Genomic DNA, 16,727 nt, shown 5'->3' on the forward strand with positions numbered 1-16,727 from the left:
CAGCCTTCCCGGGATACGCGCTTCCTGAACATGGAAGGAGCGAAATATCTTTCAAGTCCCCAGACAACGGTCACGCTCCAAATAAATGGTTAATGTCCGAAATGACGAACACCTCTCTGCATAAGAAAACCCAGGCGCCTGGACGTAGTGGTTCAAAACGCTGCCCGTGGGTAAACAGCCGTCTACCACACAGAGGCTTTTCCTAAGAGACTGAACCAGACTGCCCCCCAACTGCGAACGCAGGCTGCCATAGGCGCGCAGTGAAACATGTGTTACAATCCCACTAACATGCCCTCCATCGAACATTCCTGATTCCCTCCCCTGAGGCACTACTTACTCCCGGGACCCTGGTCTCTCCCTTTCCCAGCTGCCCTTCATTCAACAGCACAGAGCTCGACAGGGGTCACCTTCCACAGGGGTCACCTTCCACAGGGGTCACCTTCCACAGGGGTCACCTTCCACACAGGGGTCACCTTCCACACAGGGGTCACCTTTCACACAGGGGTCACCTTCCACAGGGGTCACCTTTCACACAGGGGTCACCTTCCACACAGGGGTCACCTGCCACAGGGGTCACCTTTCACACAGGGGTCACCTTCCACAGGGGTCACCTTTCACACAGGGGTCACCTTTCACACAGGGGTCACCTTCCACACAGGGGTCACCTTCCACAGGGGTCACCTTTCACACAGGGGTCACCTTCCACACAGGGGTCACCTTCCACACAGGGGTCACCTTCCACAGGTGTCACCTTCAACACAGGGGTCACCTTCCACAGGGGTCACCTTCCACACAGGGGTCACTTTCCACAGGGGTCACCTTCCACACAGGGGTCACCTTCCACAGGGGTCACCTTCCACACAGGGGTCACCTTCCACAGAGGTCACCTTCCACACAGGGTCACCTTCCACACAGGGGTCACATTCCACACAGGGGTCACCTTCCACAGGGGTCACCTTCCACAGGGGTCACCTTCCACACAGGGGTCACCTTCCACAGGGGTCACCTTCCACAGGGGTCACCTTCCACACAGGGTCACCTTCCACACAGGGGTCACATTCCACACAGGGGTCACCTTCCACAGGGGTCACCTTCCACAGGGGTCACCTTCCACACAGGGTCACCTTCCACACAGGGGTCACATTCCACACAGGGGTCACCTTCCACAGGGGTCACCTTCCACACAGGGATCACCTTCCACAGGGGTCACCTTCCACGGGGGTCACCTTCCACACAGGGGTCACCTTCCACAGGGGTCACCTTCCACAGGGGTCACCTTCCACACAGGGTCACCTTCCACACAGGGGTCACATTCCACACAGGGGTCACCTTCCACAGGGGTCACCTTCCACAGGGGTCACCTTCCACACAGGGTCACCTTCCACACAGGGGTCACCTTCCACACAGGGGTCACCTTCCACAGGGGTCACCTTCCACACAGGGGTCACCTTTCACAGGGGTCACCTTCCACACAGGGTCACCTTTCACACAGGGTCACCTTCCACAGAGGTCACCTTCCACACAGGGGTCACCTTTCACACAGGGGTCACCTTCCACACAGGGTCACCTTCCACACAGGGTCACCTTCCACACAGGGTCACCTTTCACACAGGGGTCACCTTCCACACAGGGGTCACCTTTCACAAGGGGTCACCTTCACACAGGGGTCACCTTCCACAGGGGTCACCTTCCACACAGGGGTCACATTCCACAGGGGTCACCTTCCAACAGGGGTCACCTTCCACAGGGGTCACCTTCCACACAGGGGTCACTTCCACACAGGGGTCACATTCCCACAGGGGTCACCTTCCACAGGGGTCACCTTCACAGGGGTCACCTTCCACACGGGGGTCACCTTCCACAGGGGTCACCTTCCACACAGGGGTCACCTTCCACAGGGGTCACCTTCACACAGGGGTCACCTTCCACCAGGGGTCAACCTTCCACAGGGGTCACTTCCACACAGGGTCACCTTCCACAGGGGTCACCTTCACACAGGCGTCCACATGACTTCCACACAGGGTCACCTTCCACAAGGGTCACCTTCCACAGGGGTCACCTTCCACACAGGGTCACCTTCCACACAGGGGTCACCTTCCACACAGGGGTCACCTTCCACAGGGGTCACCTTCCACACCACATTGGCTGCGTCAGGTGGCAGCCCCCAGGCTGTTCTCTCCATAGGCCTGAGCATCCATCTTTCAGGCCCCCAGGGTCCTGTCACCCCTGCCCCCCTTGGTCAGGGGGAGCCCTTTAGCCCACAGTCCTCACTTGGTGGGAGAGCCTCGTCCACCCGCTGGTACCGGCTGACATCCTGGCGCACGGAAGGCAGTGAGCGCAGTGGCTGGTGGCCGTTGGCCTGAGAACCTAGGGTTAAAGGTACAAGTTATCGAGGTACTGCTCCATCTCAGTGCCAACAACCTTAAACAACAAAACAAAACTAGCACACAGACTAGAAACACAGTAGTATGATATTGTAGTAAAAACCTAACATCCATCGTGGGGCTGGTCTCCTTTCGCTCTCGGGTCTCATTGCCCATAGGAAGACCCAGAAATAAAACAGGAGGTGAATGCTGAGTCAGAAAGGGTTCCTGAGAGATGTCCATCTGTACCCGTCCCTCCCCTCCCCTCCCCACCCCACGCTTATCCTGGTCATGCACTAATGCTTTAGGGTCACCAGGGTCACCTTCCACACATATGGCCACAAGGTAATGAAGGAAACAAAACAACAGAAGGAGGAGGAAGAAAAGGAAGGGCCTACTTTAACTGGGAAAATAAATTACAGCCCAGACGGTGTGGCTCTGTGATGAGTGTCGGCCCATGAACCAAGAGGTCCCAGTTCGATTCCCTGTCAGGGCACATGCCCAGGTTGTGGACTTGATCCCCAGTAGGGGGCGTGCAGGAGGCAGCCCATGGATGATTGTTTCTCCTCCTTCTTTCTCCTTCTCCCTTCCTCTCTCTCTCTCAAATCAACAAAAATATATTTTAAAAAATGAATTTCAGAATAAGAAAACCCTTCCCAGTTCTGAGTCTGTGCTATGTAGGTCGATGAAATTATCCTTTGATTTGTTGGTGCATCTATAATGGAACATTTTTAAAGGAATCATCCTATTGAGCCACATTCGTTGACACACAATACAATTTTTATGTGTGCATTTGCACCCCCCAGACACTCAGAGACACGGCAAAAACATTACACCTGATGCCAAGCCCACACTCCTTTCTCCTTTGAAAGTCTCACGCGAGCAGGTGAACCTTCGGGTCCCTGAAAACCCCCGCGGGTCACACTGACCTTGAAGCTGCCGCCCGGCCTGCGTGGTTTTGTATCTACAAACTCCGGTCCTACCAGAAATGCATTAGGACACTTGGTTTTGCTCTTATGCTGCCCAGACAAGGGCCTCGTTGCTGAGCATGTGTGTGCCTGTGCAGTTCACACCTACGCACCTGCCCTCGGGCATCTAGGCCCTCCAGGCCTGTCCTGTGTGGATGGGGAGCCCCCAGCACCCCCCACCCATGGGCCATCCTCCTGGGGAGAGCAGGTCCCCATAACGTATTCCTGATGCGGAGCCTCAAGATCCATCATCGAAGTCTCAAGACTTCTTTGACAGGCCTCTTATCTCAGCATAAAAGGTCCATTGAAAAATAATAACAACGCTAACCACTGAGCCCCGGGGTGAAGCATTCAGGCCACAGTCAGCCTGCAGCATAACTTGCATTCAGGGACAAAACCATCACACGCCTCTTTGGGCAGGCTGCTTGAGCCAAGCGCCACGCTGTCCCCCACCGCCTACCTCCAGTGGCGCCCTCCTCCTGGGCAGCGGCCCCTTCACCAGCTGCCTGGGCATCGCTGCCGGCGTCACCCTCTTCCTGGGGCTGGCTCTCCACAGTGGCCGCCGCTCCCTCGAGGCTGCCCCTCCGCTGCCAGACCTCCCCGCCCTCGTCCTGGTCAGGGAAGGTGGCCGCCTCTGCCCCGGGCCCCTCCTCCTCGGCGCTGGGCATGTGCACCGCGGGCAGGGACCCAGGGGCGCACGTGGCCTCCTGCGCCCCCCGGGCGGGGCCGCCGCTGGGGGGCTCCCCCGCACAGGCCCTGTCCTCCTCCTCCTCCTGGGAAGAGAAGGCCGGGGTCTCCGGGAACCGGGCACTCTCGAGAGAGGAGCACCGCGTCTCCACCGAGGACAGCTGCGTGGTGACGCTCTCGTTGCAGGAGCTGTCCGCGCCGTCCAGGTCGCTCTCGCCCTCGGGCCTGGTGCTGGCCTCGCTCACGCTCTCGGTCCGGGCGGGGTCGCTGGGTTCCGTCTCGGAGGACACCTGGGAGGGCTCCGAGCCCTGGTCAAGGGACTCGGTCTCACTGGTGGCCCTCCGGCTCCCTCCCGACGTGTCCGGGGTGCCCGTGTCTGCCCCACTCGTGGGCGGGTCCACCTCTTGGGAGCCACAGGGCTCAGTGCCATCCTGGTCCTGGTCCTGGTCCTGGTCCTGGTCCTGGTCCTGGTCCTGGTCGGCGCCGGCTGGAGACTCTGGACCCTCTTCGCTGTCCCCTGGGGCGGGGCCTGCTGGGGAGGAGCCCTCGGCCAGCTCCTCGGGGAGACCCTCCGGCTTCCCCTCCAAGGAAGCGGCATCGTGCGTGGGGGCCTCCTCGGTCTCCAGCGGGGCGTCTTCCTGCTTCGTCTGAGAGGACAGGCTCCCGTCGTCAGTCCTCGCTGGCCCGCCGAACATGATCAGGCCCCCCTCCTCCTCCAGGGACGACGGGGAGCCCAGGCCGGGCTGCAGCTCGTGGTCCTCCTCGTCGGAGTCGATGTGGAGCATGGCGCTGAGCCTTGTGTCGGTGGGGAAGCTGCTCCTCAGCTTCGGAGAGGCCCCCCTGGGCCGCTCGGCGCAGGGCGCGGGGCCCGGCCTGGCGGGGCCGTGGTGTTCCACGGCATCCAGGTAATCGTTGAGTGAGTCCTGGCGTCCGCGGGGCGGCGAGTTCCTTGAGGACATGGAGGTCAGATCCTCCCCGTCCATGTCCAGGGTGGAGCTAGTCCTGCAGGAGTGCTTGGGAGTCCCCTCGGCACTCTCCTCGGACACGGGCCCGTTGGAGCAGGCCGGGCCGTCGGGGTGGGCCCCGGCCATCTCCTCCTCGTCCGAAGGGCTGCCCAGGTCTCCGTTCACAGAGCCGACCCCGAGCATGGTGCCCACGGCTTCCGGGGAGGCATCTGAAGGAGAAAGCAGCGTTCATCAAAACCAGCCCTCTCGCAAATTAACTTTTCATGCCCTATCCCTTCGTCAACCATCAGTTCATGGATGCAGTCCTCCCCCTGAGCCCTCTTCCCAGCATCGCCGACTCGCTAAGACTCACGCCTCACCGGGAACGGCCTGTTGCCGGTCACTCTGACGTATGAGGTGTACACGTTCACTACTGCGCAAAGGTGACCGCCCGGCGCCCACATGCAGGTGTACAACCTGAGAGACGTTTCTGATAAGCAGGATCTTCGGTGCTGCGTGACCTTCTCCAGGTCATCACTGGGTCACTGTTTTTGTTTTCAGAACAGGGCACCCATTGGATCCTATGCACATGCAAACTGACAACGAAGACGCAATGCGTTTTCCCACAGGGACGGACTTATCCCGGCATCTCACCTTCATGCAGGGAGGACGTCACCTCCACTTTAAACTGGAGGTACCCGCTCACGTGGTCGGCGGGCAGCCTTCTGCCGAGGTTGTAGCTCAGCATCTGGTCGCTGCAGAGGAGAAAGGGTTTTCGTCCTTCTACACTGGTGCCAGCCTTCGTCTTCTTCCCACAACCCCCTACCCCGCCCCGAATCCCATATACTTAACACTTACAGACTCATCCTATATAATAAAGAGCTAATATGCTAATTAGACCGAACAGCAGAACGACCATCCAGACGACCTTTTAGACAAGGCAGCCCAGGCTGCGAGGGATGAGCCCATTGCACAAATTTCGTGCATCAGGCCTAGCAAGAAAATAAAAGTCTCAAAGGCACGTTTGAGTCCAGTGTAATACTATTCACTCGAACAAGGGAATACTTAGATAAAAAGAAATCTGGTCAGCCCAACTGGCGTGGCCCAGTGGTTGAGCACTGACCTATGAACCAGGAGGTCACAGTTGATTCCTGGTCAGGGCACATGCCTGGGTTGTGGGCTCAATCCCCTCTGTGGGGCATGCAGGAGGCAGCCGATCAATGATTCTCTCTCATCATTAATGTTTCTATCTCTCTCTCCCTGTCCCTTCCTCTCTGAAATCAATAAAAATACATTTAAAAAAAAAGGAAATCTTGTTAGAAGGAAAATTATGAGTAAAAGCAGAAAATGCAATACAGCGTGTGTGTGTGTTTTTAAGTCCACTGATTCACGCTCTCACTGTGAAGGGTTCCCAGGGAGAGGGCACTTTGAGAATCATGGAGGAGCTGTGAAAGGCCTGAAATGAGGGGATTTCTGGGCTCAGGTGCAGGCACAGTGGGCCTGGCTCCTTGGCACTGAGCACGTCAGGAAGCTGGTTCTGGAAGGACCCGCAGGCCAGGGCTCTCGCACGCACGCGGTCCTGGGGGGCACCGTGTTCTGAAGAATGGGAGCTGGGGGATAGGAGGTGGCAGCCATGCCCTGACAGCTGCTCCCACTGAGTGAGGGCCGGGCGCTGACCCTCCCCGACCACCTGCACAGTAAGGGGAGTTGGAGAAGCTGGATGTGCCCCTGGGGTGCGTCTCGCTGCTGCCCTGGCAGGCATGCTGAGGGGACCGCATGTGGGCAGGCCCAGGTTCTGCCCCACCTCGGCTCCTGGCTCAGGCTCCCAGCCTCCTCTGGGATGGAACTGTCTGCCTTTTCAATTCCGTGTCTATTTATCAACGTCAACTGCAATTACATCATTTCTTGGTATGCAAGCCACTTTCATTCCGTGTCTGACCTACATTTAATAAGGAAAGTAACCATGGCCTGGCCCCCAACCACTCCATCTCCGCTCTCACACTGCCCTCTGCTGGCAGCTGCAGGAGGACACACCGCGCCTCTCCCCGATGGCAGCGCAGCGCAGGGCCCCAGCAGGCGGTTTAGGGTTCATCTGCATCCCTGTTTGTGCTTCTCTGCCTCCTCAGCACAGTGCTAAGGAGCTGCTGTCTGTGTAGGGAGCGCGTGCTAATCAACGTGCAATCCCAGTCCAGCTCCCGTGAAGTTCTCTGGCTCCATAGCAAGAATCTCATAAAACAATACTATACCCTTCACCTTTCTCTTTTTCTTCCCTAGAAATGTGGCGAGGATTTTTCTTGTCTTGACTGGTGCTTCTAAACTGCTTTGTTTCCCCAAACTGAGTCTCCCCGTGTGTCACTCACACTCCGCTGGGGGCTCTGCCTGCTTCTGCTCTTTACCCCTCCCAGCATGCTCTGGGGGAGGCCCTGTTGGCTAGAGGCGACGGCACAGGGAGGAGAAGCAGCCTGCCCCCGGCCAGACACGAGGTAGGAACAGAGCCAGGGTCAGAACAGGGATTCACCTAACACGGAAGCCCGGCCCTGCTCTCACCACGTCCCATCTGACTCATCCTGCCTCTGGCGGGACACATCACTGTGAACGGTGTATGTACACTAGCATGCCCTATAATTATAGGGAATGAGTGCCCAGGAGCTCTCACTACCTGCCCGGAGCGTTCCTCACCGATGGCATCGCAGCAATGACGCGGCCTGGACGTGACGCGCCCGGACAGAGGCAGGGACGCCCTCCCTGAAAACGGCCGGCTTCACGCAAAGGCACCCAAAGCAGGTGAATCTCGAGGAGCCCCCAGCTCACCCTGCACCGCCCCCTGGGAACCCTCACTGTGTCCGACCGTCTCGGCCTCCCACACAGAGTAATGGAGACCCGGCATTTTTCAACAAGTAGCGATTACCAGATGGGAAGCAATAATCCGATCAGAAACATGTATTTCGAAGCTAACATCTGGCCTACCAATCTGTAGTCCATGTCATTCTTACTTAATGAAGCCAATCCCTGGGCCTCCGTATCAGGCAATGCTCTCACTGTTCGTGTACAGAAATATTTCGTAATTCTGCTCTGCTGTCCATTCATGCTGGACCTCCCTCCGGCACACGTGGACTCCACGATCTTCCAAAGACTACATGAGCCCAGCTGTGTGGCTCAGTGACTGAGCGTCGACCTATGAACCAGGAGGTCATGGTTCCTTTCCTGGTCAGAGCACATGCTTGGGTTGCGGGCTCAGTCCCCAGGAGGGGGCGTGCAGGAGGCAGCCAATCAATGATTCTCAGCATTGATCTCTCTCTCTCCCTCCCTCTCTGAAATCAATCAAAAAAAAAAGAAGAAGACTAAATGAAAAGCCGGCAAGTCAACAAGTTTCACACACTGACAAGGTTTTTTTATCTTTCCTTGAGCATTCTGACTGACATATGTCAACAAACACTTCTGCCATAAGTAGAGTCTCATTTGTTAATTACACCTTTTATTATGTAAATTATATAATTATATAAATGAAATGGTAGCTACATTTCCCATAGTTATTCTCACGCTTTATAATCACTCACTTTCTATAAACCCTAAAAATAATTTTAAAAACTTCCCAAAGTACATTATCTCCACTAGCAGCAATCAATGTTATCCTTAAAAATAACACATTAAAAAAAAATAGCGCATCTCCCAGCTTGTATCTGATAAACCAGCTGCTAGAATTTCAGTGTGATTTATACTTCCTGTGGGCTGGCTCACCCCCAAACTCCATCACCTCTGAGGGCCAGAGAACTAGAATCCACTGCAATCTCTTAGTTTCTGATTTCTACGGCGTCTTAGAGATGACCTGGCCTAAACGCCTTATTCGTCAGGAGAGAAAGACAACGCCCACGGGAGCGGTGGTGCCAGCCCCGTGAGTCAGCTGCAGGGGGACACGGTGCCCGCCTCCCTCAGGCCGCTGGACCAGAGGATGCTCCGGCCGGTCCTCACGGGGCTGTAGACTGACCCGCACTCAGCTCCCAGCTCCGCCACCTGCTGGCGAGCCTCTCCTTCCTCATCTGTGAAATGGGTGTGATCACATTCCTCACCTCCCAGAGCTGTTGAGCGGGTGCCATGAGCTAATGCGTGTCACCTGCTCAACTCCTGCCACAGAGCGGGTCTCGGCACCTCTTTTGTTCACTAGTTCTGCTGGGACGAGTTCTGCTGGGACAGCACAACCACTAATGCTGCCAACACTGACATGGCCGCTGTCCCTACTCTTCCTACGCTTACTCCTCTTACTACTCTTACTTCTCTCACTACTATTACTCCTCTTACTACTGCTACGACTACTGCAACCGCCACATGTTCAGCACGTTCTCTTACAATGACCAGGGTCCGAGTGCTGCCTCAGGCGCCAGTGTCACCGCGTTACTGGTCCTCGCCCTGTACACATCGACAGGCCATTTGTAACAAGGGGTGGAGGCGTGTTATGATTTCTGACCTACGTTATTCACACTTACAGAAGGCTCACAGACAGCACACGTAAATGACAGCTGCCTGGGTGAATGTATATGTCTAGGAGTCCCACCGTCAACCAGTTCCCCAGATGGGATCACCCCGGACAGGAAGGTGTCCACTCGACACCAGGATCCTGACTTGGGGAGAGGCCTTTATAGCGAGATTCCAAAAGACTCCACCCAGCTGAGCACTGATGGAGTGCAGAAATGCTCGCGGCAGGCCACCTTGGAAAAGACAGACACCCCCAAATGGTGCATCACTAAATCAAAGTGCTTCGCCCTGCACGTTTTCACGTAGGAGCATTTCCACTTATAAAAGAGATGTGTTATCACTTCTTATCAGTGAGCAAAGGCCTAGGGCTGGAAAGGAAAGCAACATTTCAGCTGCTTCTGTGCAACCCTCCCCCCCCCCCAAAGGCCCACCCGGAGGCGTTGGGGAGTTGGGGGGGGAGCTGGTTACCCGATGGCCTGGCGCTCCAGCAGCCGCTGCACGGGGATGGTCAGCTTCCCCAGGAAACGCTTGATGATAGGACGGCTCTTGGCAAATTTGTCTTTAATTTCAATTTCTAAGACATCGGTAAGAAGTGCAAAAAAGGAATATTTCTGAAAATAAAAACAGATAACAGGCCGATTCAGAAAAAGACAAACAGGAAATTACATCATTTATTATGATAGAAAATGTCATCGCTTTTAAATCTTAATGACGTACAGAGTCCACATTGCTAGAAAGAGCTACAGCTGTTGTCAATCTTTTATTCACTCAGACTCATTAACATGCACAATGATTCAAAACCAACAGCTGCCCAGCTGGAGTGGCTCAGTGGTTGAGCATCAACCTATGAACCAGGAGGTTACAGTTCGATTCCAGGTCAGGGCACATGCCTGGGTTGCAGGCTTGGTCCCCAGTGGGGGGTGTGCAGGAGGCAGCCTATCGATGATTCTCTCTCATCATTGATGTTTCTGTCTCTCTATCCCTTTCCCTTCCTCTCTGAAATCAATAAAAATATATTTTTAAAAAAACAAACCCAACAACCTAGGGATCTGTATGACAAAGGGAGCCCCTTCCCTTACTACATCCTTTCCTGCTTCAACAGTTTTAGGAGATGTTACCAAATATTAAATTGTGCACAATACAATTTTAGTATTCAGATATTTATTGTATCTTAATTCTTTGAAATTTAACATGCTGGTATAGGATGGTTTAGAACAGTGATGGCGAACCTTTTGAGCTCGGCGTGTCAGCATTTTGAAAAACCCTAACTTAACTCTGGTGCCGTGTCACATATAGAAATTTTTTAATATTTGCAACCATAGTAAAACAAAGACTTATATTTTTGATATTTATTTTATATATTTAAATGCCATTTAACAAAGAAAAATCAACCAAAAGAATGAGTTCGCGTGTCACCTCTGACACCCGTGTCATAGGTTCGCCATCACTGGTTTAGAATGAACCGATATATTTGGTTAACAACAATTTTCATTCCTGATCCCATGTTATGGAGAAGTTGCCCAACATGGGTTCAAATACCCCTACTAAAGTAGAAACATCTACAGAATACCCTGGTTTCCTCGGTAAATATTCAAGTAAATATTTACACCCCCCTCCTCAGGCTTGCACTGGCCACGTCGGTAAGAACTTTGTCAATATCAAATGTGAGGAAAATAAAGTGATTGCTAATTATTGCACTCTGTGCCTGCTAGCGCTCGTGTTGAGATAAATTTTATGTTTTCTAGGCTTCTAACGTGTTGAACTTCGGTGGTCTGCCTTTACAAGTTATTTACTATTTTGGAGATAGTAAGTACTTGTTTTTAAAACCAGGAATAAGAAAGCATGCTTTTATCTGTTTAAATAACCTAAGACCTCCTAAGAGCCATATCTTTTCTCCACGTGGTTATAGGTCCCCTGAGTTATCTCCCTCTCCAATGAAATACTTCCACAACAGTGTCAGAACATGGTTGTCCATAAACAGTTAGGGAATGTTTTAATTATCGGTGTGATTCCTATGCCAACAAAGGTTTACCCAGAAACACTATCTAGTACTGGAAATGTCTTGATCCCAAAGAAACGGCTGTCCTCACTCGAGGAGAAACGGGGTCTCTGTTCGTTCTCGGGGTTTTCTGTAGTTCTAAGGAGAGCCCCTCGCCGGACTTCCCTGACACGCGGCACCGAGCCGACTGGAAGCATAAGGGAGCTGGGAGGGAGCCTAAGGACCACCAACACAATCTGGCTTCACTCTCTGCGTAGCGCATTGAATTTCCCGAGATCAAGAAATCCCAGACACATGCGCCAAGGCCTGCAGGCGGGGAAACTCCTTTAATTTGCACTGAATATATGCTAGAACAAAACACCAACGTTTTAAATAAAAACCATCAATCTCCCTGATTTCTCCTTCTGCCTCAAGGTCCAACATGACTGCTAGACAATGCTGCTGGGCCTGTCCTGTCTCCACATGTTGACACTTTGTGCTCATCATTTGTTTGCATTGATTTTGCCTTTTTAAAAAATATATTGCAGCCCAGCTGGCGTGGCATTGAGCGTCGACCCATGAACCAGGAAGTGGTGGTTTGATTCCCAGTCAGGGCACATGTCTGAGCTGTGGACTCGATCCCCAATGTGGGGCGTGCAGGAGGCAGCCGATCAAAGATTCTCTCATCGCTGATGTTTCTATTTCTCTCTCCCTTGTCCCTTCCTCTCTGAAATCAATAAGAATATATTTTCAAAAGCTACACACACACACACACACACACACACACACACACACACTGCATTAAAGTATTTCTTTTGATTTTTGAGTCTTTTGGCATCCTTTACCATAAACTGTGCACCAGAGGTGCTTCCCTTGCCTTATCCTAGACCAGCCCCGACTAGAGGGAATATCTCATTCTCACTGGGCCCTCTTTCCAACAGGCCCCCTAGACACCTCCTGCTCACACCGTACACAGCTCAATGCTACACAGAGTCCGGAGGAAAGGGCTGGAGTTGGCCACCTCCTCCTCGGTCACGTCTCAGACCCTGGGGACCACCTCACCTCTCGGTGCCAAATGGGGTTGGTGGTGTTGCTGATGATGGTGGACCTCCGCTCCTGCCCGTGGTGGGCACAGGTGGGGAAGCTGCTCTTCTTCCCCGGCCGGATGGACATCTTCAGGTAAGGGTCCGGGTTGAAGAACATCCCTTTCTTTAGCCCGACAGCTCTGAGATCTTTAAAGAAAGAGGAGGAGAGGAGGGAAGAAGGGAAGAGAAGGGCAGAGGAAAAGAGACAGAAGGACAAGTGGCTCAATGACAATTGTTCTTAAATAATCAGGCAGGCAGCGCTAAACAGAAACAATCTGGTGAAACGATAGCACAGTTATTCATACTGCGACCGCGTAGGTAAGTGAGTTCAGGTGGGTCGTGACTCATCCCAGCAGAGAGGCCTCCTAGCAGGCTGCAAAAGTGAGACCAAACTTTACCCCCACCTCACACACCTAGATGCTAATGTGTATGTGGGTTGGTAACCAGCATTACCATGTCTTGAGAGAAATCCTCAGTAAACTGTTTATTTAAAAAAAAAGAAACACCAATAGGTCCCTTCATGAGAGAAACATGAATCTTCGACATACATACAGGAAACGCACTGACCGATGTTTAACTGGGGCAGACACTGCAGAGCACACATTCAGCTGCACACATTCACCATGTCGCATATCTTCCACAAATGCCATGAATGATAGGGAAGCGGGGAGACCAGAAATATTTCTGAAAGTTGAATGCTACCGACTGGATTAAATAACTGTGAGGTTACTCCCTCAATAGCCTAAGTCACTTAAATATTGAACGAATGTCCCATGTCTCATCTTCCGCAGCAGCTGTGATTTCACTATGCGAGCTGCTAAAAGTTCTGGCTAAAGTCTGGTTTGTGAAGAGAATGACACTTTTTTTTTTAAAGGCCAGGCTTAGGGATACACACATGTCAGGAAATGAAGCTGCTTCTCTGGGCCCCCTACACCTTTCTGAGAGTATCTGTGTGACTAGGGTCGGCCTGAGAACCAAGGGATCTTGAAGTGTCTGGAAGAACGGACTGTTTCCAGGTCGCCTCAGGCAGTGATGCTTAGGCTAGGAGGCCCCGCCCACTGGTGCAGATAGAAACCTGCAGGTGGCCCATGAACCTCCAAAGGCCTCCGGGTTACCCAGACCGGCTGGGGAAGAGACCCTGTCATGTGACCCTAAATTGTCTCCACGGTCTTCCTACTCAATCCCATTTCTGAAACACAAAGTCTTTCTTCGAAGGACAGAACTGGCCGGGGGCTGCCCAGAGAACCCTGCTCTCTACAGGAAGCTCATGCCCTCATCTACCAGCAGGAACTTGGGGTCTAGACGTCTGTGCCATGAAAACAGACCGGGAGAGTCTGATGACACACAACTGGCAGTAGAGGGAGGCAGTTTAATATGTTGGCAAAGCCCTCGCCGGTTTGTCCTAGTGGCTAGAGCGTCGGCTTGTGGACCGAAGGGTCCTAGGTTTGATTCCTGGTCAAGGGCACGTACCTGGGTTTCAGGCTCAATCCCCAGGGTGGGGCGTGCAAGAGGCAGCCAATGAATGATTCTCTTCATCACTGATGTTTCTAGCTCTCTTTCCCTCTCCCTTCCTCTCCAAAAAATAATTTAAAAAATATACACACACACAAAAGAAAAATTTATTTTAATATGTTGGCAAAGATTGAAACATTCAACCAACAGGACCTGATGTTAAGAGCGTGCAGGAAACAGAGTGAGATCACTGACCTGAGAACCGGCGGGAGCGACGCTGCTGTCCCCTCGGGAGCCTGACCGCTCCCATCCCTGGCCCTCCCCAGTGAGCTTGCACTTCATTACCCGTTTAATAACGCTGCGTGTTTTACTGGGCTTACTTTGGCATAAAATAGCCAGCCTTGAGAGAGAAAATGCAATTTACAGACTTATTTTCTTACCTTTCTTGTTTATGCTCGCCTCGGACTCAAAGACAGAAAAATAACATTCTTTAGATAGTAAATCGACTTCTTTGCAATAAGTGAGGAATAACATGTACAGAAATGGCTGCCACACAGTCTGGCAGAGCTAATAAATCTTTTATGCAAAACATTCCTTTGAACACAAAGAATTTCCCCAGAAGATGAAGCCACTGTGATGAAAGAAGTCACTGTTAACCCTCATACCAGTTTTCCACCAGGGACATTGTACAAATAAACCTTCATTAAGAAATACAACCAACTACCAGTTATGTGTGGTCTGATTACCCAGTTTCCTTCACCCGTCACATCTCTGCTCTTTTTTCTCCCCTTTGCCTTTTATATCCCTTATTGCTCATAAATATCTGCATCACCTAATAGACCAATGAAGGACTCAAAGTCACAAAGGTATGACATGGTAGATATCCTGGTTTACAGCTTTATTTGGAGAAGAGGTTTAAAATATTAATCAAAACACAGTTGTTTTGTTTTTGGCACGTTGGTGTTTCTTTTTTGTTTTGTTGTGATTTTTTTTTAAGAGAGAAGGGAAGAGAGAGAGAGAGAGAGAGAGAGAGAGAGAGAGAGAGAGAGAGAGAGAGAGAGAGAGAGAGAGAGAGAGAGAAACATCAATTGGTTGTCTCCCACACATGCACTGTCCGGGGATCAAACCCGCAACCTGGGTATATGCCTTGACTGGGAATCAAACCCACGACCTTTTGGTGTATGCGATGATGCCCCAACCAACTCAGCCAGGGAAAACACAGTTTTTGTTTTTTGCTGTGGAGTTCAATTATTTGTATCCCTACTTATCCATAGATAATCAAGAGTAGAGCGTTTGCAGGCAGCCACTCCACAGGGCTCAAATGCTCTTGGATAAATGTCGTCACTCACTGTCAATATGCTACCACCAGATTAATTTGTTCAGAATTAGAGACTTGTTTTCATGTTCTATCGTTTTAGCCACTTCTGTCTACCACCTGCACATATCTGACCACATGGTAGGAAACAGGACATAAGGTTAGCCAGCCGCCATGTGTATTGAGGTGGGACATTAGAAGAAGTTGCGTTTAAAGAAGAAACATCTGGCTGTGCCCCTACTTCTTAGGAAAATGTCCTGGGATTTTCATGTTCTAGATCAGTGGTTCTCAACCTTCTGGCCCTTTAAATACAGTTCCTCATGTTGTGACCCCCAACCATAAAATTATTTTCGTGGCTACTTCATAACTGTAATGTTGCTACTGTTATGAATCATAATGTAAGTATCTGATATGCAGGATGGTCTTAGGCGACCCCTGTGAAAGGGTCGTTCGACCGCAAAAGGGGTCGCGACCCACAGGTTGAGAACCGCTGTTCTAGATGCTCATTCTCCCGTAGTGAGTCAATTAGCACCCCTCTGCAGTCAAAATCAATATGTGTGTATCATTTTTTAAATATTTTTATTGATTTCAGAAAGGAAGGGAGGAGAGAGAGATAGAAACATCAATGATTAGAGAGAATCATTGATCAGCTGCCTTCTGCACGCCCCCTACTGGAGATTGAGCCTGAAACCCAGGCATGTGTCCTTGACCGGGAATCGAACTGTGACCTCCTGATTCATAGGTCGACGCTCAACCACTGAGCCACGCCACCTGGGCTGTGCGTATCCTATTCAGAATGATATTGATCACTTGGAAGCACAGGGCGATGCTTCTACACTAAGAAAACCACGGTGTGGTCAACCTAAATGTCCTGAGCCACGCAGGCTGGCTCATGCTCCCCACCGATAACGAAAGGACTTGTGCACCTGCAGCCCTTCGGGACTGTGAGGTCTAAGGTACAGTCGCCACCTGCCATGTTCTCAAGAGACAGACAGATGAAGGGACAGGGGAGTGTCACAGGCAGTGGTGCACCTACGTGCCCTGCTGAAAACCTAGACACGTGTAAACGCTAAGGGTTCCAACCAAAACATATGCACCAGCCACGTCTGAGCCATCAGTCATTAGTTCATCACCGCCGAGACCCGCCAGGAAACAAAACCAAGCAAGCTTTCCCAGGAAGTGCCTCCTCTGCTAGGACGGACATGGTCCCCGCAGGCCATGGCAGCCATCAGCGACTTCCGTGCGCCCTTCAGTCAGATGCGACGAGGGTGCACCACTGCCACGTCTGTTTTCGAGATCGGCCTGCTGACTCTCACTTGCGAGAACATATATTTTCATGCAAATTTTTTTTTGAAGCTAAGAAAGTAAACTGAATTAAATTTGAGAAGCACAACACAGATGGAAAATGAAAGCAAAGCATCTGAAGTGATAGACATCTGTCAGACTTTATTTTGGATGTATTGTA

The 16,727-nt window shown here is 52.0% G+C and overlaps 1 protein-coding gene across 15 annotated transcripts in view; it reads right to left on the bottom strand.

Annotated features, from left to right (window-relative positions):
• HECW2 (HECT, C2 and WW domain containing E3 ubiquitin protein ligase 2) overlaps window positions 1-16,727 on the bottom strand; it is a 258,411-nt gene that overhangs the window by 105,419 nt on the left and 136,265 nt on the right. For all 15 annotated transcript variants that reach the window (XR_004969635.1, XR_004969634.1, XR_004969636.1 and 12 more), the window contains 5 exons: window positions 12,473-12,642; window positions 9,901-10,043; window positions 5,617-5,717; window positions 3,792-5,192; window positions 2,272-2,367 (listed from right to left, as the gene is read on the bottom strand). Coding sequence is in view for 11 of the 15 variants with exons in the window: in XM_036320850.1 (XP_036176743.1) it covers window positions 2,272-2,367; window positions 3,792-5,192; window positions 5,617-5,717; window positions 9,901-10,043; window positions 12,473-12,642 (1,911 nt within the window). In the remaining 4 variants the exon portion in view is untranslated. The remainder of the gene's footprint in view (window positions 1-2,271; window positions 2,368-3,791; window positions 5,193-5,616; window positions 5,718-9,900; window positions 10,044-12,472; window positions 12,643-16,727) is intronic.

This window comes from Myotis myotis, unplaced genomic scaffold (genome assembly GCF_014108235.1).
Source record: "Myotis myotis isolate mMyoMyo1 unplaced genomic scaffold, mMyoMyo1.p scaffold_m19_p_8, whole genome shotgun sequence".
NCBI lineage: Eukaryota > Metazoa > Chordata > Mammalia > Chiroptera > Vespertilionidae > Myotis > Myotis myotis.